General features: G+C 34.6%; 1 protein-coding gene across 2 annotated transcripts in view; it reads left to right on the forward strand.

The window, feature by feature from the left end:
- Positions 1–27,297, forward strand: part of TRIM67 (tripartite motif containing 67) — a 965,652-nt gene that overhangs the window by 294,184 nt on the left and 644,171 nt on the right. For both annotated transcript variants that reach the window (XM_044064611.1, XM_044064621.1), the window contains exons 2-3: positions 9,410–9,505; positions 24,800–24,922. In XM_044064611.1, coding sequence (XP_043920546.1) covers positions 9,410–9,505; positions 24,800–24,922 — 219 coding nt within the window. The remainder of the gene's footprint in view (positions 1–9,409; positions 9,506–24,799; positions 24,923–27,297) is intronic.

Consider the following 27,297-nt stretch of genomic DNA (forward strand, 5'->3'; position numbering starts at 1 on the left):
TTGGATGTACCTCTGATGCTTGTTAATCCTAGGAGGATTAATAATAAAGTTTTTTATTGGAAAATTTGCTACATTCCCACAAGATTGATGCTGTTATTGTTTGTGAAACCTGGTTAAAGAACAATGACTGGAAACCAGTTCTGTCAGAGTATAAATGTTTTTACTATAACAGGAATTCTAACAAATAAAAAATGGTGGAGGTGTTATGATAGAGATTATAGTTATGAGACCATGATCATTACATGTTCGGTGCTAACATTAATGCTATAGATTGTGTAACTATGACAATAAAGACAACCCTGGGACATAAGACAATTATTGCAGTGTATAGTGCGCCGGGTCAAGTGCTGATGACCTAGAAGAATTCATACATTTCTTGCATGAAATACAGGAGGGAAGAATAATAGTGACACCTTAGTGGGGCCTTAAATTTGCCAGAAACAGACTGGAATAATATTGGTTTAACAACATTGGTAAGGAAATTATTTACAAAATAAATTCAAGAGCAACAGTTGCTTCAGATTGTTAAAAAAAATACTACCAAGGAACAGAACATACTAGACATTGTGTTCCTTCATGTGAAATTTTACTACTGTTGATGTTCAGTGATCATGGGGTTATAAAGGTTAATTTGTTACTAGATAATTCTGCCAAACTGAAATCTAAACCAATGCACATAAGATTAATAACAGCATAATAGTCACTATGTAAATCTAATTGGAGTGATGCATTCAGTGGAAAAATTGCAGAAGGCAAGTGGAAAATATTGAAAGAGAAATTATTTGAATGTAAAAAAAAAAAAAAAAAGTTTAACATCAAGATTTAGGCACACAACATCAGGATGATATATTTCCATAAGAATGAGATGCTTGGTGAAGGTAAGAGACAAAACAATATATGAAATGGAAAAGAGGTTGAACTACAACTTTGAAAACTGTAATACACAAGTTGGGCAAATAAATTAAGCATAGTGTGAGACAAGATCAAGAAAAAATTTGAAGAAAATGTATATAAAGATATTGAGCATAATAGGAAACTATTTTATAGATACATAAAATGTGGAAGGAGTAAAGACATGCAAACTGATAAGTTGTGTGTAGATTCTAAAATTTATTTTCACAACAGATTATTTACAAAATCGTATGCAAAACAGTTTAGCTCCACATAGTGGGTGATAAGTTGTTCAAGTGACAGATATTGAAATCAAATTAGATTATATTGAAAAAGAACTATACAAACTTGATCCAAACAAAGCACAGAAAGGAGACAGAATTTGTAATAATGACCTGAGTACACTTCAGCTATAACTCACAGTACCATTACATCTATTATTTATTAGGTCATATAAATATGGGGAGATTCCTCAAGATTGAAGAGATGCACTTATTAAACCTGTCTTTAAGGAAAGGGTAGTAGGACAACTCAGAGGCATACAGGCCCTTAAATATACTTTCGTGTTATGAAAAAATAATGCAGAAGGTAAAATTGGATAAGTTATTGTCAGAATTGGAAAGGTTGGGACTTAGACCCATATATCAGCATGCCTATGTTGAAAATAGATCTATCACCAACTGTAACATGATGTTCTATATCAATACAATAGCTATGAATGAAAAATTGTGCTATGATGTAATTTATACAGATTTAACTTCTGTATTTGACAGGGTCATATACAAAACACTGATCATAGATTCATAGGTTCATACTAAGCTAACTGCCCTTGCGAGCCATTTTAAGCCTAGCCAGTTATCCCTTGTGAGACTCAAACCCTGCACCTTGTGTTTGTAAGGCAAACACCTTAACCATTAGGCCACCCTCCCATAAATAAGTTAGAACAACAAGGCATTGATGTACTCTTGATAAGATGGCATACAGATAAGACATGACAAGTATCATACAGCAGTTGAACAGGTGACATTTTTGGTTACAGTCAGGGTGTCCCACAGGTTATGTCCTAAACCCATACTTGTTTAGATTTTATTTATTGTATTGATTTATTTATTTATTTTACATTTGTTGACTGGGATAGTCTGACTGAGGTGAGTAGCCCTTTTTCAGAGGAGGTCCGGGGAGAAAAGCTCCACAACCATTACAATAAAGGTTATGGATAAGCCATTAACAGAGTGATTCAAGTAAAAAAATTACAATAGAAGTATAAAGAAGTATATTAAGAAGCTATATATATATATATATATATATATATATATATATATATATATATATATATATATCTGGGTCTACTTGATATGATCGACATTTCACAATGTCGAAATCCATATGGCCGAGACCATATGATCAACATTTGAAATGTCGAACATACAAGCAGACAAAAAAAAACAAACTTTAACAATGCTAGCAGGGGAGCACACCCCCCTGCACCCCCCCATAACTTTAGTATACCAATTCCGAGATTGCTCTACAGTGCGAAAATGGAAATCTTTCCATTCCTTACTGTACAGAGATGCCAGTTCTCCATGGTCGACATTTCAAATGTCGATCATATGGTCTCGGCCATATGAATGTCGACATTGTGAAATGTCGACCATGTAAAGGGGACCCATATATATATATATATATATATATATACATATATATATATATATATATATATATATATATATATATATATATATATATATACATATATATATATATATATATATATATATATATACCATTTTATCAATCTAGAAGGTATACAAGAAAAATGGTAACATTTGCTGTTGTTATACATCAAGTTTGAGGGAGAGAGATGAGAGATGTGACTTATTAATAGTGGAGTGAGGTGGTTGCAGTTCATGGTAAAGACACCAGAGATCATATAGGTAAGGAAGGCTAGGAAGAACTAAAGGTGGAGACAGGAAGAGGTTAGTAAAGCAAAACAGCATAGAGGACAGGTTAGGCAGGATAGTATGGAAGATTAAGAGAGGAGAGTACAGTGAGAGGGCCAGTTGCTTTTTAGGTATTCCTTGGTGGCCTCTTTGAAATGTTTAAGTTGATTGAGGGACCTAATTTCAAAAGGCAGCTTATTCCAAAAAATGGTAGGATGGTAGCTATAGAGGTTACATCCTATTATGATCTTGGGTTTATAGATCTGTAGAAGGTCTTGGTCTGAGCTGCATAAAGATCTAGTGGGGGAATAATGAGAGATAAGAGGAACTAAGCTGGGGCAGTAGAAATGTTGATATAGAATGGAATGAATAATTTGGAGCTGAGAGAAGAAGAGCTGGTGGGGTAGTTCAAGCCATTTTAGGTGTTTCAGAGAGAGACAGTGATGGGATTTGTACGTTTGATGTGCTGCAAATCTGGCTACTTTGTTGTAGGTTGATTCAAGCTTGGTAGGAGAAAGGAGATGAGATTTGTAAGGATTTGAGAGCTATACAGAAGACTCGGGAGGAGTTAAGCATGAGAGAGGGTTACTTTTGCTTTGTTAGTGAGAAATTTTTTATTTCTATATAAAAGGCCCAGTTTTGGATGAGTCTTTTGGATACAGTTATTAACGTGTAAGTCGAATTTAAGTTGATCGTCTGTGATGACACCTAAGAGTTTTGCGTTGGATTCAACTTTGATAGGAGTATTGTTGAGAGACAGTATTGAAAAGGTAGGTTTAGGGTGGTTAAGATTTTAAGGTAAGAAGAGTAGGAATTTTTTTTTTGGAGGGGGGGTCAGAATAAGCAGATTATTAGTGAGCCAGGTTTTGACTGATTTAAAGGATGTCTGAGTGGTAGAGATGAGTTCATAAGGGGTGTCAGCGATTGTGATGACTATAGAGTCATGTTCATATTGTACCAGGCTTGACTGAGGGCATGATATATAGAGTAAATTAGTGAAGATATTGAAAAGTAATGGGCCAAGAATAGAGCCTTGGGGGGGACATATTTTTACTGGGAGAGAAGGGGAGAGAGCAGAAAGCCATCTCACTGATTGCATTCAATCTGTAAGATAGCTAGAAAAGCAGGCAACGGTAGAAGTGGAGAAGTTAAGGTTTGTCAGTTTAGTCAAAAGAAGTGAGTGAGACACAGTGTCAAAGGCTTCTGAAAGGTCTAAGAAAAGACAAGAGACGAGTATTATCTCTGCCAAGAGAAATAGTGTTAAGGAAATATATGAGGGCGGTGTTAGCACTACGTTTGAGGCAACAGCCATGTTGTGTGGATGTGAGCAGGTTTTTCAGTAGTAGGTATTGTATGACTTGCTTATGTATGCTTTTTTCAAGTACTTTAGAGAATGAGGATAGGATTGCAATGGGCCTAAACTTAGAGATTTCTGTGGAGTTACATCCTTTATACATAGGTAGGGTGTACAACTCTTTCCAGATAGAGGGGACCTTTGACTCAGAGATAGACCAAGTTATCAAGATAGATAGATTTATCTTTCAGATCTTTTTCATCTGAAGTGTTCTACAGTCTGTATGTAGATGACCTGAAATTGGGTAAACTGATTGCATGTGTTCCAGATAGGGCACATCAGCAAAAGAACATGACTAAATTCACCATTTGGGCACAGGAGAATAATATGCTGATAAGTCCATCAAAAACTAAGCATATGGCATTTGGGAGACATAAACTGAAAGATGAATATTTAATACAGCACACAGTGATTGAAACTGTAGACTCATTTGATGACCTGTGTATAAAGGGTAGATCCAGTTTTGAGTTTTTCTAATCATATCAACCAATTGCTTAATAATAGTCATAGAACTATAGGTTGTATAAAATGATTTATTAAGTGTAAGATATCATAAACGATGAAGTCATTGTTTGTTAGTTACATTAGACCCAGACTTGAGTATGGAATAACAATATAGAAAACAAGCATGAATAAACTGGAAAGAGTACAGTATAAATATACTGAGGGCATTCATGGATATGAAAATGTAAGTTATTATGAAAGACTAAGGTATTCAAACTTTTACAGTGTCTCATATAGATATTTAAGAGGAGACCTTATTCAGGTATATAAGGCATTTCAAGACAACTACCTCTGGGAATGTTTGGGGTCATCAGAAACTAATAGAGAATCATCAGGCAATCTATGTAGACGATTCTATAGGAATGGGAAGTGTATTAATTGGTTCTTAGAGAGAGTATGGAATAGACTACCACTACCAAATTACATTAAAGCAGGAACTAGTTTAGATATTTTTAAGAACTGCCTGGGCATTTATTATGGGAACAACTGCTTTGGTAAATTGGCAGGTTAGAATAGCATTAATGCTCATGCTTGAAATATTTGTATGTATGTATGTATGTATGTATTATACAATTATATTATTTAAGAAAGAAATGACTTAGCTTTCTTAAATAGTTTATTTCTCTAATGGCACTTCCATCTCCTTAAGCATTATCTTGTGTATGCTGCTGTACTGAACATGCTCGTGTGAGTTACATCCACATGCTTACATAGTTCATCAGTGCAAGGCAGGCAGAGGAATGGGGAAAAGAATCACTATTGTTGTTCATTTGTTTGTTACTTTTTTAATGATAAAAAATTAGAGATTTTACAATAGATGCAGCAAAAATACAAAGAAAATATTTCTTTACTTTTGCAGAACGTACCTGACTTTTCTCATATTTTGCTCTGTTCCTCAGCATATACCAGTAAAATGTCTGGCCACTTTGTGGTCCTTCAGTGGATGGACTGTTTTCTATTGGTATATGCTCGATTTGCAACAGGCATGCCAGTTGGGCTATCCAATCAGGGTGCTCGTTTTTGAATAGTAATGAGCCTTTATTGCATAATTTATTGCATAATTTTGTATTTATAAGGACAAAATATGAAAAAGATTTACAAGAATGTAGGTTATAGAAAGTATTTGAGTTGTTTCTAAAATTCAGTTTGTTTAAAATTTGGACAGCATTTAAAACTGTAGTACAGACTTCTTTTAATTACAGCCCCTAAAACTGTTATGCAGATTTCTTTTATTAAGGCACCTAAAACTCCAGTACTGATTTATTTTGCTAAGGTATACACACAAATAAAGTTTTTTATTTTTTTACTAATGAAGTCCCCTTCAAGGGTCTCGGCATAAAATGCTTTCAAAGGAAGTAAAAAAATAAGAGTACAAGTCAAACTTAAAACAAGAAACCCCACCCTCAGTTTTAAAACAACCAGTTAAAACACCCACACAAATTAGTAATTAAATTACAGCATACCTGTTTAGTTCATTATTCAACACAGCAGGGTGCAAAGTAATGGACTGCAAAGTGAAACACTTTTCTCTATAGTGCAAAACATTTTTTATATCTCCATCAATGCATTTCACATTTTTATGATAGGACACAATTCCTATTATAATCTCTATTACAACAAACTGAAAAATGGTTAGCCAGCACACTATTTAATGTTTTACTTTTAATATTCCTGTGATACTCTTTTAATCTTGTAGAAAAATTACTTCTTGTTTCACCAAAATAACATAATCCACATTGGCATTGTATTACATACACTACATTTTTACTACTACAACTTTACATAAGCTAACTTGATTGCCATTAATATTTGTATAATCATCTTGTGACATAAATTTACACATACTGCTCGAGCCACTGTTTCTTCTGCAGTGCTTCTGCCCATCGATTTCTGTAAATTACTACCACTGGAGTAAGAGGCTATAACTTTTAATGGGAATTAGTTTCGTAATATTTTATTTCACTAAAGGATGGACCAAGATTTCTTGACAATCCCAAACAAATCCTCGGAACATGTATTATATTGCACTGCTAAATATAAATCTTTTTTTCTATTCATATTACATTTAAATTATAAATTTTCTATTTTTTTCTTTAACATATCATCTCTATTGGTAACACCAGCATGATAATAGATGTCATCCAAATTATATCATTTTTCCTTAAATAGGTTTATTAAAATGTGAATTCACCCAAAAAATCTGACCAAATACTATAATTCTTCTATGCTCTGAGAAAATTCCCATAAGGTCAAAGTAGTTATCATATATTTGGGGTGATGGCTCTCCCCATGTAAAAAAAGTATACGCATCTGTACATTTCCTCTATAATTTTATAATTATTTTCTTATCCTTGCAGCCAAACAATTCCAAGTCCAAAAATTAATACTACCTTTATTAAAAGAGTATAACAATGATAAATTAAATCTATTATTGGAATACTATTTAAAACATCAACAAAATATAAAAAAAATCACCTTTACTTGTGAGTAATAAATCACCTATGTAACATGTCTGTAACACTACATGTCTGTGAAAAACATATGGCTATATCAGTACTTGATTTCAAACAAATCCATTACCAAATTAGCATAAGAGGGGGGAAACTCACTCTCCATGTTTTTCTGTCAAAAACAAAGAAATTGTTAACCAAACAAAAATAGACCATCACAGAAATATATGTTGAAGTAGGTCCTAAACCTAAATAAAATAGTCCAATACTTCTAAACCCGCAGCACAGTCAATACTGGTGTATAATGACTTCACATCGATTACTACCCAGTAATAATCATCTTTCCGTGCTGCATCTTTTATTTCATAGTTTCATAGTTTCATAGTAGGCCACTAGGCTCTCTGGGGGCATAAGCCTAGCTAACAGATGTGGCTTACGCCATACCCCACACTATATAGTTGCGCCTACTCATCCATGCCCAGATTTTCTCATTTTTCTGCGATTTTTTTGCCTTTTTCTCGCCTCTTTTATGGATTTGTGCTATATGTGGTATCCCTCTGGCATGTGACTATATCTCTGTTATCATCCTTCATATCCTTGTGTTATTATTTCTATTCAATCTTTAGCTCGGTTCTTTTGTTTTGATTTTTTTGGATTGGATGGTTGGATTTTGGTCATCAATTCCTGCCCTATATGTTAGGCACAAATCACCTAAATCACCTCTGCCCTGTCAGTATGGAGGGTACATGCTACTGAATAGAGCTCTGCTGGATTAATCTAGCTGATGTTTGAGCATTGTTTGAGACCTATGATCCTCTTCTTGAGGTTCCAGTTGGGTCTTGTTGTTGGTGCATGTGAGATACAGATACATCCCAAATTTATATTTGGGAGCGGGCCTGAGGAGGAATATATAACAATGATGACCTCTGATCTGGATGAGAATGAATCATGATGAGATGAGATGGGCAAGGTAGAATGTCTTTCCACTTTGGCAACATAGTTGTTAAAAGGAGAGGAGAGGTCACTCACGACTAGGTCCAGGTCTCTGATTACTTCTTTATTTTTCAGGTCTTATTGTTATTTCGTGATAATTTGTAATTTTTTTTTTCCAAAAGGGGATGACTTTACATTTTTTAGTTTAAGTTTGATGATTCCGAGCCATTCGGCACCACCAGTTGTCAGTTCAGTGAGACCTGGATGTGTGTGTCAGCAGGTGAATCAACTATGGCACCCAGTTTGCAGTCATCTGCAAACTTTGTCAGCCATAATCCTCGCATGTTTGCTTTCACATCTGAGAAGTAAATGCCGAATAAGAGTGGACCCAAGCTGTAGTCTTGAACATAAGATCCCAATTTCTGAGCAAATTTTATTAAATGACTATTTATTATACGTCCAATATTTTCCAAAATACTTTGACATCCACTAATTATTGGTCTCCCGGGGGGAGGGGGGGCAATATTAATATATTTTTCATTGTAGTATTTATTAAACTTTTGTATTAAATCTTTTTCTTCTTTGTATTTGAATGATGCAGAGAAACGTTGACTGAGAATGTGTACAAAGTGGTAATAAATAGAAATGTCTGTACCCTCTCACTGATTTTTACTCTCTATAGTTAGAATAATCAGAAATGTCTTTGTATTATATGTTACAGTAACCATGGCTGGCCTAATATTAGTCAGGCTTTCAAACATATGGAATGGAACAGTTTGGTTCTGCTGCAAACTGCTGTTCTATGATAGCACAGCTGTGGCTTATATACCACAATGCAAACTCCTTCATAGCACATGAGGCTGCATCAGCCTTTGGTGTAAGGTTTGCTTCAACCTGGTTCTAACATCATTATAACAAGATGCTAGTCTTGCATCTACTTCTGTCTTTTGGGGAAGTAAGACCCTCTCTGTAATTTGACCCTGTTTCCTTCATGCTAAATGTTATGTTCTGTTGTATAGCGATGTTGACACATTTGATTGGGTATGACTTAGCTGTGCAAATCATCTTTAGTTGATGCATCCTATTTTATGGTTACATTTTCTTTTATATGCCTTAACATGCATCTAGCTTTCTCAATGTATCATTTTAACCTTTTAAATGCTACTTTTTCCTCTTACTCTTTTAGAAACACATTTAAGCAAGATTGTTTTTGTAAGGTCCCCATGACTGCAGAAATTTCAAATAAAAATCAACCAAAATATTATCTGACCATTCTTTATCTTAACACCTGGAATCATCTTGGATTTTAACCATTTTGAATTTTAATGTTTCTGCAGGCACACTTGTCACAGGCCCTAGGTGGAGTGTCAGATAAAGCAAAGGAAGCCAAGGAGTTTTTGGTACAACTGAAAGGTTTATTACAACAAATACAGGTAAGCTACATGAAAGCAAAGGTGTGAGTCACATTTTCATTTATATTTTCATTTATTTATATTCATATATATTCATATATTTTTATTCATATAGTTACATTTCATTTATAACATTGTTCACTTTCAAGAAATTTAAACCACACACTGCATGTCAAACCCACACAGAAAACTGGACAACACCCTTCAGGAACACAAGCAGCATTATGTTTTTGTAATCACTTACCCCAAAAACTATATTCATCTTAATGACATATTTCTTTTTATACATCTTGAAAGAGCTTTGTTATACTCCTGATTATTGACACTGTATATCATTGTATTGATACTTAATGCCTTGTAATAATCCTGTAACATTGCTGTTTAATGCTAATTTATAATGAAAACTATAATATGTTGGAGCTTTTCTCCCCGGGCCTCCGCTGAAAAGGGCTCTTCAGCTCAGTCGGACAATCCCAGTCAACAAATGTAAAATAAAATAAATAATAAATTACAGACTACATGGTGTTTTCAGCCAGTAGTTAAAGTCTAATATCAAAAGTGTCGCCTTGTCAGCTTGTAGCTCTAAATCTGAAAGTATGGAAGGGAGATTCAATTTGATGATGGAAAACCAGAAGGACTATGGGATCTATTCCCACCTAAGACACATGATTTCATATTTTAATAATTATGCAGCAGTGCAGCATGGGAACGGCCATCACTGTACTCTCAGTGGTGCAACAATTTAGATCTGATGACAAGCAGATACCATATCAGCCTGAGGCTTGACTGTTCTAGTAGAGTCTCAAGATATGTTTAAGCGATGAGGAGGACAGTTTTCCCACTAACGCTGCCAAATTTTTACTGGTTAGTATAAATATTATCTTAGGTCTCCCTTGTAAAACACCTGCTAGCTCAGATATATCTACTCAGTCAAAATGCAATATGTATTACATGACTTTTGGTAAAATGTTTGTAAACACCATTGTAATATCCAGTTCAATGCTCAGACTACAATATTTACAGTTTAATTATACATTCAGTAGTAAAAGAAGATTTAGCACATAATGGAAACAGTTAATAGTACATATATCATCCAGTATTAGATCTGTAATAATTTAAAAGCCAAACATGATGCCTGGGAAATGTAATTTAATGTTTTGTAAGGAACTCAGCCATGTTTCACTTACAGTTGCATCTTCACTTTGAGTCATCCTACAATATTAAGGCCAACTGTTTGTGAACAGAGATTTTGTCTGACAGACACAGGACTAATCCCAGCTGCACATAATGCCCTAATCTGCTGATTAGGCATGCTGTTTAGTTGCTACAGGAATTATGGCAGTATGCCAAATCAGAGATGCTGATACATTCTTCAGATAAATACAGTAGGGGAACGTGAATGAGCAAGGTCTCTATTTCCATGTAAATGGTGGACGAGCTATCTTACAAAAGTAAATGTGGGAGCTTGCACAAAAGTATGCATTTTCTACAGTGCTATATTAGATAAGAACCATATTTGTCTGCTGACAGAGCACTAAATTATGTGTCCTGTTAGGCACTGGCAAGAATTAGTATCTCAAAACTGGATTTAAGCTAGCTAGTAGTCATGCACTACAAACTATGCCAAGGCTCACTTTCGAGTTTTAGTCCAGTACTATATGAGATTAAGTAAATGCAAACATGATTTTGCATGCAAGCATATAATTAATTTGTCGCTTAAATGAACACACTGCAGTGTGCTTCATTATTTTATTTTCCCTTATGGAGGGAAGCAAGGGAGGTAGGATTTGAAATGACCAGAAAACACAAAAATGCTTAGTAATTGTCTAATACATGACCAACAAAGTCTGTGTTTGCACAGGAACTGTTATTCACACTGTCTGCTTTTAGGACAGGTATCTGGTTATGTATCTCTGTGTATTGTGAATAGAATACTCTCATAGCTATCCAATTTTTCCTTTTTTGCATTCGTAACATTAAAACATACAGTTTGCTCTATATGCACAGACAGACATCAAACAGTATTTATAAACCAGCGATAAAGGGTAGTCAGTCTCCTTTCAAAATATAAAAAAATAAAATGAATGGACACATCTTTACCAGTACAGCTCTATCTGCTCTGTTTTCAGTTGCAAAACTGTGGGTGAGGGTAGCTATGTGCAGCTATGTAAGATGGACAATTACCGTTCCATAAAAATAATTGTAACCTCATTTTCATATTTCATGAAATTAGAAAAAAAATAGTCAAAAATGTAATTATAATTTAAAGATGAATTGAAAGCCATGTTTCAAAATTTCCTTCTCACATTTATAATTAATTTATTATAACCTTGAATAATCGTGTGGTTTTATAATCTTCCTTACCTTCAGGAAATATGGTAAGATATGGCTGTAAATGAGATACTTTTGTAAAGCAGAAAAACATTTAGTTTAGTGGCATATCTAGCCACATTCTGTAACACTAGAAAATTTTAAAATAACATGCCATCACATTAATTGCACTTTGCAGAGTGCTGTTCATTTCAAATACTCCCCATTCTATTTTTATGAGCAAAGGAGATTTAAGAAACATATTTTTCCTCCCCCTCCCTTACCTGTTTCATCCTGTGCAGTGATCCAGTCTATCACCAAGTCTATCTGCTCCTCCTCTTCTCCCCTGTAGTTCTCAGAGTAAGCTTGGGTTGGCATGGATCCAAAGGGCATCCTGGGGGTGGGGTAGTGCAAGCAAGCAACTGCTTCTGCTTCCTGGGGAAGAGTTCTGAGCTATCCTTCCCCCGTCACAGCTGTTTGTTGGTACAGCTGAAGGTTACTCCCTTTGTTGGACCATGCCCCCCTCTCAGGGAGTTCTTCTTATGAACACCATCCCCTGGATGAGCATGCCCATCCCATCCTCCCTGCCAGCACCTCAGACACCTGAGACACTAAATGAACTCAGGTCACTTGAGCTGTAGTTAGGGCTTTGTCCTTCTATGTTTTGGCGCTGGCTTAAGAAACACATTGTTTATCCTTAGATGCACTGATCTATTAATTGCGTACTATATCAGAACAATGTAAAGTGAAATGTGCTTTTAAAGCACTGTATAATGATTTGGATTAGTGGAAAATGACATATTTAGGCATTTCATGTGTCATTCTAAGAAGCTACATTTTACACAGGAAGCTGTGTAAGTAGTGTCTGAGACTTTCAGGATTTTATCTTTTTTAATCGAGTTAGTTGAGACCTAGTGGAAAAAAGCATGGTGTGTGTGAGTGCGTGTGTGTAGAACTGATAATCTCTTTGCTTTTATTTCTGAGTTCAAATCTTTGAACTGCCTTCAGCCAATATAAACTTAGTTATGCTCCTGCTGCCTCTGAGGCCTCTGCCTTCAGTTAGTTTGACCATGTGGCACTGTTATTTCTGTGCCACTTCAGACCCTTCCAGATATAAAGTAATTAGTATATGCAATTCCTCTAAGTATTCATGGTATTAGAAAATGCTTTGTTTTAAAATTGGTAAAAACACAATTTTAAAATAAAAAACAAAAAAATAAATAAATGCATTCCCATCATTGAGATACCAGCAGGGTACAGTAATTGTTTCCCATTAAAATGAATTGTTTCCCCTTAAATTGAATGGGAAATTGAACCTGAAAGCAAATGTCATCTCCACCCTTTTGAGACAGTAAAAGAACTTCGGTAGCCATTTCATGTCTTGTTACTGTGTATGATAAGCAAGTGAGAGCTTTTGTTAATGGCAAATGATCTTCACAATTACCCAATAATATTTTTCATTTAACTACAGATTAAATCTAGAAATACTGTGATCATCAAGGATGGTTTTCTGTTGATGTTTTTTTTTTCCACTTTACTGACTGGAAACTAGATTTATCAGTGGACAATGGTAACAGTACCTAAAGGAATGATCCATTTATTTATTTATTAAGACAACCATGATGGAGATAGGGTGGCTGTGGCAGTAAGATGAACTACAATACTGTGACTATTATTTCTTCTGCTTTTAGAGAGAGCATGTATTGCAGCTGATTGTTTAGAAAGCAACCTGTGCATTGAAGCAAAAGGCACTTAGGCGGTCTTAGTAATGTGATCACTGCAGTGGCTTGGTGGGGTACAGTGGACACATGCTTGAGATTAGCAAACTGAAATACATCACTGTGGCCATTTTTTATTTCCATTTCATCAAAAGTTAACATCAGAGGAATACACACATTGTGACTATCTTTTAGTGGGTGATCGTGTTGAATGATCATTGACAAAGCTTGTCAAAGCAGTGTGTATAACTGACAGCAGCAAGTTGCAGAGCATTGTTGTGGCCATTATGTCTTTCATTTTAAGTGTACAGATTATGCTTATCTTTTCCAGTGGGCAAGCTATGTATGAATGCAAAGGACAGTTACATGATCATTACTAAGTGATCATTGATATGTTTTGCTTGTTAGCAGTGTAATCCTCTGAGAGCAGTGTAGTCACTATATTTATGTGACTTTTTCACAGTCAGGGACAATGTACAAACTAAGAAAGGGCAAATTCCACTGGGACTGTATGTGTATGTGTATAAAATAAGATGAAGCTAATGCTTACTGTATGTTTAGAAAAATAATTAAGATGCCACCAATGTTTTGGAAGTGAAGCTGTAGCTTTGATACTATAATTTCACAGTTTCCCTAATGTATTTAGATTCATTTCACAAGCAAGAACATTTTTACTATTTTCATAGGGGTGAATATATAATATATAAAGCTACAGATATATTTTGCTTTAATAACATACAAATGGAAACCATTATTTCTTTGTCCTCATAGGTGATGTTCACCTGCATTTAAAATGCTATTATAGTAAATTAGGGAAAACATTATTGGGAAATGTAAGCTGACACTCATAAATTCAATGTTCAGCTGTCATGTTACCTTTGTACCTAAAAACACAACATAACTAGTTTATAACTGGCTATCTGGACTTGTGGTCTAAATATTTTATTGGAAGATGTCAAACTTTCAGGGATATAACCTTTTATTTATTGCTGTCACCAACAGGCTTACATTGCCATTAGAATGCAGTAGGCTGACACATTTGTATTATACCTAGTTTCCACTAGATGTCAGTATACAACTTCTTCATAGGGTGGCAGAATGCAGCTCATATCCAGAACTGGTTTTGCTGTATTCTTATTATATTATAAGTAAATAAATTGCAAATATTTTATCAGGCAAGACATTTCTGATACTTATTATAGGTTGTGGGTTAAATTCCATACTCTAACAAATGTAGCCTGCTGTCGGGGAAATCAAAATTGAGCTGCAGTAAAATCCTTAGGGTAGAATTTCATTCTTATGTGTGTTTTGTACCCATTTATCTTTACTAGAATCCTATGATACTGATTATGAACTGTCATGGGAAAGCTGAAATAAGGCCTTATATACACAGGTAGTATATGTGATGTTTCAGAAGACTTTTGTTGCTAGCCTAACAGTATACCTGGTTTCTATCTGAGGACTATTTGACCTCTGCTCAAAAGGCATGTTGAAACTAATACCCCTAATATGTATGCAGTATGTTCTTCTTGTGCTAGAGGGAAAAATGAATATTTCATCAGTTTAGGCAATATTTCTGTTAGTTCATATAGTATGAGGCTTAAACTCTATATATTGACAAAGGCAGTGTGCTTCTTTGTAAACCAGGGTGCGATACAGTGAAACTGCTGTGGTTAGAATGCCATTTTGACTGTTTTTTTATAGCTATTTGACATATAACTTTTGACAGTTTTTTTATAGCTATTTGACATATAACTGCCTGAATTTGTTATTATGAACTGATACAGGGGAATAGGCTTATGGTCTCTTATATGCAGGTAGGAAATGTAGTTTTTCAGGCAGTCTTTGCTGTCACTGTCAGGCATTATACCATTTTTTTTACTTGGTAGCTATTTGATCTCTGCTAAAATGGCAAAGTGAAACTAATGTCCAGAATATGAGTGCACTAAGGTTTCCTTATACCAGCAGGGAAAAATTCATAAATATTTCATCTGGCTAGGCAACTCTTCTGTTACTGTATATAAGGTGAGCCATACACTTTATATATAGAGAAAGGCAGTCGGCTGCCATGTAACGTAGGATTGATGTGCCATAAAATCCTTGGGGTGGGCACGCAAGTGTTTTTTTTTTTACTGAAGTATCTTACTAGAATTGCCAGATTTTTTTTTTTATTATAAACTGCTTTGGAGGAATTGACATATGACTTCTTATACAAGAAGCAAATCCACTATTTCAGAATACTTTTACTGTCAAAGTCTGGTATTACATGCAGTTTCCACTGAGGTAAGGCTATTTAAATGTAATATTATTAATATATGTGTGATTACATGAGAAGAAAAAATCTATAATCTCTGAGGTGTAATAGTAGTCATGGATGCCTTTTGTTGCTGATGGTCCTGTTGTTACAGTCTAAAGTTTCATAACGAAATCTCGGGGCGGGGGTGATATGTTTATTTATATATAGGTATCAGTTAAATTAGTCCACATACCATCACTGTCAAAGTGTGGCATTTTAGAATTATACTCATTTTTCATCAGGGCTGTTGCGTTGAACTTCTATTGAGTATGCAGAATACAGTAATGACCTACAATACTTTTATACTAAGTTGTCATTACATCAGAAGTAAAATTCCTATATATTTCTCCTGGACATAATATTGCATATGTGTCTTTATACTTGAAGTCACCCACTATGTTCATTCTGTAGCTGAGGGACATGATACATTATTCAGAGAAAGTTATTGTAATATTTCAAATAGTTGCAGAGGTATGGTTCTATACTGCAATCTGATTCTGTGAATAATGCCAGGTTATTACCAGCATTTTCTCTGTATGGTCTTTTTTTAAACACCTTTATTGAATCATCACTTGTGACATAGGCACATTTACATTTATACAAAAGCAATCAAATTGTATTAAATTAACATCAACAAACATACTTCATATATATTGCTATATATATCATATAACCCAAGCAACACTACATACATTATTCAATTCCTGCACCTTTATTTTTAAACAAGAACCATCTTTATTAAACCATCAGTTATGACTTAAGCATTATATAAATGAAAAACAAACCACACCAGCACAATCCTAGTTGCAAGCTTTTTACATCACAAACCATACTGATACACTCCCAGTTGCAAACATTTTACATCACTTATAATCTACCCAATCATTTTCAGTCAAACACTACATAGCTCATTTAAGTCCTGCCTTCTTTTAAACCTCATTCCTCCCCTGCATGTATTGTTCCCACAATTCCCATTTTTTTCTATGGGATTTGTTTCTACCCTTTTCTAAAGATCTCAATTCCAGTTGTTTTATCTCTGTTATTATATTCACCACTTCTAATATAGTTGGTTTAGATTTTGATTTCCATTTTCTAGTAATTGCTTTTTTTGGCAGCCACAATAAATAGACAAAGCATGGCCTTACCATGTCTAGGCAATTCTGATTCTGTATCATAGCTCAGAAAAATCATCTCCCTCATCACACCAATCCACCCACTCAGCATCTCTGGCAGTGCATCCCACAGGGAACCCTTAAAGTCCACCAATCCACTGCATTCCAAGAAAATATGTTCCCAATTATGTCTTTCTTCCCCGTCACACCTCCAACATTTGCTGTCTACCTAAGAAAAATTGTCTGGAGTCTACTTGGAGTATAATATTATCTATGTAAACATTTCTCAGCAAAAATCCTAAATCTTCTAGATTTTGTTGCATATCTGGGAGACATACATACACCCTCCCATTGTTTCTTTGTGAATTGCTTATCCAGTCTCTCTCCCCAATCCTTTCTAACCTCCTCTGATTGAGTCTTATAATTATCATGCAATATTTTCCTGTTCAGTCCTTGGTTCTCCCCCTATTTTTTTATTATTCCTTAATGCAGTACTGCTTGAGATTCCACATACAGAGAAGTGATTATATGCGGGTGATATGGTTAATCTGGAGATCTCATATTGTTCAAAGTTTTATAACACTACATATCAGCCTGATTGGGCCATTCAGAATACAGACTCAGTAAGAAAACTAAGGAGCCCATCTAAGTATCAAGTGTTTGAAACTAGCCATTGTGTCAGCCTGTCTTATCTTCATTGCTAGTTTATTCCACAATCTGTCCAGTGTGCACAAGATCGATTTAGCTCTTTTAAAATAGACAGATACAGGATTTCTCAAAGTTATCTGTACACCTATAGAACTTCATGCAGATTAAAGAAGACCTATACCCTGAATTCTTCATCTTGAAGAGCTCTAAATGACAGAACCATTTTACCTATATACCTTATATAACTAATTTAATACAAACCCAAGAGCACATAATATGATTAATCTTAGTAAAACTAAGACTGTGTGGTTAGTCACCCATTCACATCTTAGCATGGTCAAGGATAAATGGAGTATTCCTGCACTGGATATTGGCAGTATTGAAATTGTGCAGGTTTTAATTTTTATACTCCTGTCTACAGCTGTACTTTTAAATCACATTTTTCAATGGCCACTGTTATTTTATAACTAATGAGGCAAACAATGGGCAATGGCATTCCTATTTTTATACCTACAGTGGCATATGTTCACCCATTACTGGTAGCCACTTCTGAAAAAATGAATAGGTTGCAAAGTATACTAAACCTGTCATGCCATGGCTGAAGCATCCAGAAGGAACATCCCAGTTTCAGATTTTGTAAAGCGGAATGGTTATCCATTCACCTAAGAGAAAAACTCGTAATGGAAGGGGAAATTCTAATTTATAAATTTATAAATGTGACCTTTCATAGGTTTTTGCAAATGGTCACTTAAAAGGTGACCTGCACCAAGCACATTAAGGGTAAGTAATACTGGTTACCACATTTGATGGTATCCTGCCATTCATTAGCATGCAACTCTGAAACTTTCTCTAAGTTTGGGTCAGACAATGCATTGCCAGACTCAGGTAATAACTTACAGTAATATCTCTTAAAGCAAACTTCAAATCCTTAGTGCAGGAGGAATCAACATGTGATTTTATTGGTGGTTTTACTTAGAGCAATTGAACTTGCGTCATCAGATTTATTTAAAATTTTAAGGATGGCAATGATTTTTAGAAGTTTAATAACAAATTTATCATAATATATATATTTCTTCATTTTGTGTAATATGACTATATATACTTTGTTTTTATTTCATTATTATGTTTTTATGCTTTTATTAGCATTGTGATTACACTACAACTCCAGTTGCTCAAATTATATATATATATATATATATATATATATATATATATATATATATATAAAAGCTTTTATAACTACCAAGAATGTAATAATCTGTCAATACAATTGGAAGTTCTGTTTACAATACAAAGGGAAAACATTTGCTCATTAAAACATTAAAAGTAATACAAGATATATTATTTTGCTTATTAAAAGTACAATTTTTACATAAAGGAAGTACCTTTTTATATTAATAAACTAACTGTCATTTTTTCAGACATTTAGGACGTTTTAGCACCTTACTGTTTATAACTGGTATCCAAATACCACAATTATAAGTAAATATCCTTAACAGCATTCCTGAATGTAGATACCTTGTAGTTCTCTTGTAAAAGCAAATTTATTAGGTTACATAGGGAAAAAACTGATAAATAACTAGTCTGTTATGTCCATATTAGAAGAAATAAACTGCTTTATACTTGGTCTCTAAAACCATCAGTCACATCGACATAACTTCCTCAAACTCTATTTTTCAGGAATATAAAACCACACTAGAAAAAAATAAAATCCAAAAACCATTCTAGCAACTATTCCAACTAGCACATTTCAATACACCCATCTATAAAACAATCAACCAATAGAAATACATCTTAAATTAATACTCTCCAATTACAATCTATATTAAGACTTGAGGGACATAAACTACTGAACTTTAAAAAAGCTTCTTTATACATAAGTTTTTTTCTTATACACATTTTCTGTGCAAAAATTCACAGGCACTTTCTTCAAAACTGTTGCCCTTAAACCATTAGGGTCAGACGTATGAAATTGTGCAAAATGTTGTACAATAGGACTTTCAATTTTAAAATGTTTAATATATTTAATATGTTCTTACAACCTTGTTTTAAACTTTTGCTTTCCCCAATATAAGTCAAGCCACACGGACATTGTAGAGCATATATGACACCTTCAGTGTCACAACTACAAAGATCAGAAGTATGAAAAGAAACCTCATTTATATGTGAAAATGTCTTATATAGACCAGTATTTTTTGAGTGCTTCCTACCTGTGGTTTTTCAATTTTTATTTTTTCTAGTGGGAGTCTATGTTTGTATCTTTATGGCTAGTGAACCCTCATTTAACTTACCTCGTATCTTCAGAGATGATGCTGTGGATAATTCACAATGCACGATGGACCATTTTGTTACTCATATTGACTCTTCTGTGGATCATGCCAGTACTGGTCGCTTAAATACTGCCTCTAGTTCACCTCATATTTTGGAGAGATTTGAACAGGAATGGAGAATAAGGACTGAGAATCCCTTTTCATTGGTGAGTCAGAGGTCTCATATTTGTTTACCGGGTGATTCCGGTGTTTTGTTAGAGTAATTGGAGGGGTTGCTACATAAGAAAATGGCCACCTATTTCAACATGCTGGGTTTGCAATGGTATATAGATTTGGACATCTCACCTAGGGGTCTCAGAGCTCTTAAGACCCCTTCCACTTCATTTGATATGTCCGATGAGATGGACAAGAATTTCTCTAAGAGATGGCTTGCAGCAACACACAAGTCTGCTTTGGAGTGGGTCAATATTCTGATGGAGAGAGATAGAATTAAGCAGGATAAATTAAAAGGTCAGATTAAAGCAGTGTGTATAGAGTTATCTCAACATGTGGTTCCTGGACACTTTGACTCTTTTTTATTGGAGATTAATGAAAAGTTCAAAAAGTATGAGCAAGAATTGGTTGATCAGAAAACTGTTAAATTTAAAAGAGACTTAAATGATTATGAGGGGGGACAAGCCTTCCTATGGAAAGTGAATGATCGTCCAGCTCATCAGGGTGCTTCTAATTTATCCAGGAAGTCTTCTAACTCCTTGAGGGGTGTTTCTTTTGCTTCTGATGCTTCAGGCACCTAAACAGATTTTGAAGCAGAAGAAGGATCATTTTCCCGTTTATCTCTAGCTCAGGAACCATCCAACTTTATTAGAGATTTTTGGAGAGACCAACAAGACCAAAGAGAATCTTTTAGTGACCAGAAGAGAGGGCATAATCAACTTGAAGTCAGCAACACAAGAGAAGGACAGGGCAGTTTAAGAAAATCAAATGGCAATAATTCTTCTTATTGTGGCACCTTAGTACATAACATTTCTGGCATTGATTTAACCGAGACTCAACTGAAGACTTTAGATTATGGACTTAAATTTGTTTCTGCTGTTTATCTGGTATTCATGATTTGAAATGTGATGTTTTAGATTAAGTCATAAGTTACATTTATTATATATTTTTAAATGTGGGAGAAGGGGTTCACGTGAATATATTGATTGTTTAAATTTTAGTTTTATTGATAGTAGTGAGGATGTTAGTTTTTATTTATGTTGTTTAGACCTGGGGGATGGAGATTGTGCTAGTGCTAATGGTTATAGTCAATTGGACACTATTAAAGTTATTTGTAGAAGTTATTTTATGCCTCCTTTTAAACATGAGGGTATTAAAGAATTTTCTAGTATGCTTAATTTCACTGTTAAATGTGCTTATGACTTTGAGAAAGTATAAATAGGAAAGATAATATTGCTTATAATATGACTAAATATGAATGGAATTAACTTCAGTTATTAGCTAAGAACAATATTATTGGTATTAAACCCTCAGACAAGGCCAATGAAATTGTTGTTATGAACTGTCATCAATATTTTCAGATGTGTATGTCACACTTGCATGATGATAATTTTTATGAGGAGAGCAGTGTTTAAATATAATAAGGCTGTTACTAATTATATTACCCTTTTAGAAAAAGGTTTTAGATTGGGTTATTTTTCTCATACAGATTGAAATACTAAATTTCCAATTTCTGATAGTGAAATAGCAGTTTTTTACTGCCTTCCCAAAATACATACAAATGGTTTGAATCCTCCATGTAGAGCAATTGTATCAGCCTGCAAAACTTTTTTGTCTAAAATTGGACTTTTTCTATATGAGTTTTTGTTGCCTTATGTTGTGAAATTGTCTTCTTATGTTAGGGATACTGGTGACTTTTTGGAAAAGATATCTGATACTGAATGGTCGGAAGATATGTTTTATTAGTGTAGATGTTTGTAGTTTATATATTACATTAAACATAGTATAGGATTGGAGGCTGTTAAATACTTTTTGGGGGGTACACCTTTATCGAATTATATATTAAAACATTTGTGTTTTTGTTTAAAAAGTATTTTTTGTGTGTTTAATAATTGCTAATATCATCAGTTGCAGCTATGGGGACTTTTTTCACCTCCATGTATGCCAGTTTAGTCATGGGTTTGTATGAGTTGGAATATCTTTATCAATGTAAATTTTTTGCAAGTAACAACAAAACTAGTACAAACTTGTGTGGAAACAAGGCAGGCTCAAATAAACCAGTATTCTTTCTGAAAATTTGAGTTTCGAGCCTGCCTTGTTTCCGCACCAGTTTATACTACTTTTGTTGTTCCTTGCATTCTTTCTGGTGTGGTTAATTGCTGGAGTATTCCTTAATTTTGCTGGTTTTCAATGTAAATTTTTTAATAAGTTTGTAGTTAAATATTGATTCATTGATGATTTGGTTTTTGCTTGTAAAGGTGGATCTGAAGTGGTTTATGAATTTTTTGATCAGTCACAAAATAACAGATTTTTTTCTTTTGATGGTCTATAGTTTGGTAGACAGATTATAGTTTTGGATATTAGTTTGTTTTTAAGTTCTAATAATGAATTGTTTACTTCTGTACATAGGAAATTTGTGGAAGGGGACAGGTTTTGGATGGGCACAGTTGTTACCCACCACATATTTTGGCTGCTCTCCCCCATGGTGACTGTATTCATTTGAGGAGGCTTTGTAAAAATGATAGGGATTTTAATGTTGAAATTAATTTTTTGCTATAGAAGTTATGTCTATGAGTTAGTTGAATCTGCTATTCAAAAAGTTATTGAGGGATTAACTTTTAGTAGACATGGTGGGAGAGAGTTGGATGGGCAGGGTAATATTTTGTTGGCTCATGGTGGTGGGGATAGGAGAAGAATTTATTTTGTTGCTACATACAGTGTTTTGAGTTCTGAAATAGTTACTTTAGTTAGATATTATTGGATTTTTTGTTCAAATGTAAAGATCTGGCTGGTGTGCTTTATCCTTTTCCTAGTATTTCTTGTAGGAGGAAAAGAAATGTGAGAGACATTTTGGTTCATAATTATTTTTGTCTGCCACCTGCTGCTCCCTCTGATTTTCCTGATCTTTTAGGGACTTACCCATGTGGTCATTGTTGTGTATGCCAATATATTGTTAGGACATTTTCACATATAATTGGGGTTTCTTTTCATACTTCTGATCTTTGTAGTTGTGACACAGAAGGTGTCATATATGATCTACAATGTCCGTGTGGCTTGACTTATATTGGGGAAAGCAAAAGGAAGTCTAAAACAAGGTTGCAAGAATATATTAGAAATATTAAACATATTAAAATTGAAAGTTCTATTGCACAACATTTTGCACAGTTTCATAAGTCTGACCTACTAGTTTTAGGGCAATAGTTTTGGAGAAAGTGTCTATGAATTTTTGCGCAGAAAATGTGTATATGAAAAAATGATGTGTAATGAAGCTATTTTTATTTTAAAGCTCAGTACTTTATGTCCCACGGGTCTTACTATAGATTGTAATTGAAGAATATTCATTTATTGATGGGTGTATTTAAATGTGCTAGCTGGTATGGTTTTTTAGTACTCCTTGAAGGTTTGTTTTAGCTGAGGTGCTAGAGAATAAAGTCTTTTTATTTATTTATTTTTGAGTGGTTCCTGCCTGTGGTTTTTGGATTCTATTTTTCAGGAACCTGACAACTATGTTCATTTAAAAAGTAACTAGAGAGTAATACAGTCTGCTAGTGTCGGTACCTCATTTAGATATTTAGAAGATAAACATATATTATGAAGACTATGTGTGTGTAACCATGTTTGCTTCATAGCAGATGTCTCTTTCTGGTGATGCCTTTTATGGCTGGAGAAATGTATTTATACAAAGGTGGGCTTCTCTAAGAAACCTCATGCCACAATTCCAGAATCCTAAATGTTTCAGTGCTAAGAATTTAAAACTATTTTATTACATTGCATCACTTTTTAGTTCTGTTTACATCTGTAACAATTAAAAAAATCTCAGCTGTCATCAATGTGATGTCATAGTGCTGTTACATCATAGAGTAACATTCAGAATGGTCTGATAATCTTTCATAGCATATACATGATGTAAGTACCAAAACTGCGGTAGTGATGCCGTGGTAGCGTTGTCTTCTCACAGTAAGACGTTGTCCTATTCAATTCCCAGTTAGAGCGTCTTCTGTGTGGAGATATGCATGAATGGGCGTGCCTTCGTTGAAGGTTGTGTGTCAGAGCTGGCAACTCGGCACGTAAAAATCCACTGCCAATCATTAGCGGACCGGAGTTCCGCTGTGGAGACCCCTAACCGGGAAAAGCCGAAAGACACAACAACAACAACATGATGTAAGTATCACAAGACTATGAATCAATATTCTCCAAATTGAGTGTTGTGTGTACAGTGCATCTCCCTAACACACTGCTCCAATGCCTCATACTTTCTACTGTTCATTATAATCAAATCACCTCCAAAGTTGCCATTATCAGAGAAAATTTTCACAAGTACTTTGTGTTTTTGGAAGGAAAAAGACTCATTTTGAAGCCCTTTGCACAAATATCTTTGATTTGAGCACTTGTGTTTCACAGGGAGGAATTCTTCCCAGACATATAGTTACACTGCAAAACAGTGGCAAATGCTTACAGATGCTGACAGAAACATTGACTTTCTGCCTGTAAACAGTTGTTTATGCACAGCAGGCAATAACAAAGCTGACTTTCTATGTTGTATCTGATGACCTGTTGAGCTTTACTGTTAATTATAAATATTAACTAGCTGAATGAATAAAGGTAGTGTTAAATGTATGGTGCTGTTTACTACTAGTTGTTTACTTTTACTTCTCTTAACTATTTCCTGTTTTGTGTTTGACTTTCAGATGGATGATTGAAAGTATTTTGTTAGTCTAAAATGGCTGCTGGTATTTTTGCTTTTTCAGGAGAACAGTCTGGAATATGAGGCCTGCCTTGTTGCCCAGTGTGATGCTTTAGTTGATGCACTAAATCGACAAAAAGCAAAATTACTTACTAAAGTCACCAAGGAACGTGAATTTAAGCTGAAGGTAGGGAAACTTTATTTAAGCCAATTGCAGTATTTGGAAACTTTATTTTTGACATGTAACAGAGTATTTCATACAATGTTGTAAGTCTTAGCTTACCAAGTAACAATGACTAGGCATAGGTGCTTGTCTTTATGGGTGATCCGGTAGCACTGAGTTTATAAAATAAGGCTAAGGTTTGCAGAACATTGGGTCATACACATAAACTGCAGGATGGAGGTTGACTTCACATTGTTCACTTATCTCATTCTGGTGTAGCCAGTGAGCTCAAGCAGATCCTACCTGCATGCAGCAAACACTTGAACATAGAGGTGATGTGATACCTTTTCCTGGACCAGCATAAGCATTACAGTACAGTTACCAGAGCTTTTGGAATGACAGCATACCTTCACGAGGAGTAAATATATAATTAATACTAAAAACAATACGTTATCACTGCGATGTAGCTGGAACAGCAGGAGAGTGCACAATTTACTTATCCTTGGTAAAAGAGATACTTTTAAAATAACAACATGAGAATAAAATATCACTGTGCAGCTTAGGTTTTTAAGAGCTGTATGAAACAAACAAATGTTAGACTGAGATAATGGCAGTATGTGTCAGGGATTGCTTTATGCTGTCAGGGATGCTCTGATGCCATTTTAAGGCATTAATATTTTAGTCTTTAGTGATGTACCATGGCACAGAAGATATAAATTGCTATTGTTCAGTCATGAGCCTGCAGAGTACAGAGCAACTCGGGAGTCAGTAATACAGGTAAATTAAAAATGGGCTTAGTCAGACTTTTTTACAGTGCATGCTAGGCATGGACATTTAATTATCTGCAGTATAACAAGAACACATGGTGACAGCATATACTTTGTACTGGGTAACATCATGCCTGGAGTTATTTGTCACGTTCTTATATGTCTTAATGTGAACTTAATATTTTATTAATTGCATAATGCTTTTTGTGGGTTGTTAAGCATGGAGTTTGTAAAGCATTTGTACATTTTATGCAGTAAATTATGTAAAAGTGAAGTGTCTAAAATGATCAAAATCTCATAGGAATCTTTATGACAGGAAAAATTATTTTCCATTCCAGGACTAAATGTATTTAGTTGTACACTTTAACTGTTTTCCTAACTTTTGTTTAAAACTTGCTTGTTTGAATTTTATCTGTTCTGTAAAGTGCACCACGACAAAAGCACTATAATAAAAGTTGAACTGTGCTGAATATAATGAATTATGAACCTGTAATACTGTATACAATTCTTGGTCATTTCTTCAACTGGCAGATGACATCCAGAAATAAAGACAGAGAATGTTCTTGAAATTTTAATGTTATTACTTTTTAATAATACAGTTCCTCAGCAGTTTCTGTAATTATTCTTGCATAAATATAGATGAGGTCATGATATGGACCTACCAGTGTACATGGAGCAACCTAGAAGCATGCTATGTTTTTGTAATTCCACCAGTGTATTGCAGTCAGTGTCCATTGCCACAGAGATTATAATGTGATTCTGAAACATGCTACAGAAATTAAGCTTATCTGAGATGCAAGGCACCTTCCATTTGAGACTTACATTCATTAGCATACTCTAATAATAGACAGTGCCTTGATCTTAGTTAGCAACAAGCGCAAGCATGAAATAGAAATATGCTTAGTATATTCCTGACTGCAACTTTGTGTTGAATTGTAAATAGAGCTTCTGATATGCTTTGTTTAGATGTGGTATCTGTGATGATCTGATAGGTAGGTGCATGGAACAAGGCAAGTCTGTCAATAGCGCGGTCTATACATACATAAAGGTACTGCTCATTTGGCAATCTTGTCTATGCAAACAGTTTAGATAGAAAATATAAAACAGACAGAAAGGTGTACAAGGTATACATGCTTCACCAGATCTGTGTTTGTGAGAGATATGGAATGAATCCATAGGGATGGATGTCAAATAATAACCTACAGAGAGCAATTACATATAGTGTGGATGTTGGTTTATGTGCTGTAGACAGGGGATATGTATTATTTTGCATTTGTATTGATATTCTTAATGAATGCAGATGTTTCAGAGGAAGACTGCTACATTTCCCTTAACATGGACACTAGCTGTCCTTTGTTATTGTCTCCTGCAGGTCATATTTACCAGTGCCAGTCACATACACATATACAGGCCTACTGTGGCATAACAACACATCACCAAACATATGTTTATAGCTTATGGATGTCTTGACATTGGAATGATGGTTTCAGAAATATTCAAAGTTTCATTCATATTGTAGTGCCTGTTATTACATGGCAGATAAGGAGCTCTACACAGCATACCTTTTTTTTTTAGGTATGGTTTATCAGTGTTTATTTCTCTTGTTTTCCTGGAACTGGACATCAAGATTAT

The sequence above is a fragment of the Protopterus annectens genome, chromosome 1.part0 (genome assembly GCF_019279795.1).
Source record: "Protopterus annectens isolate FY-2018-M chromosome 1.part0, PAN1.0, whole genome shotgun sequence".
Taxonomy (NCBI): domain Eukaryota; kingdom Metazoa; phylum Chordata; order Ceratodontiformes; family Protopteridae; genus Protopterus; species Protopterus annectens.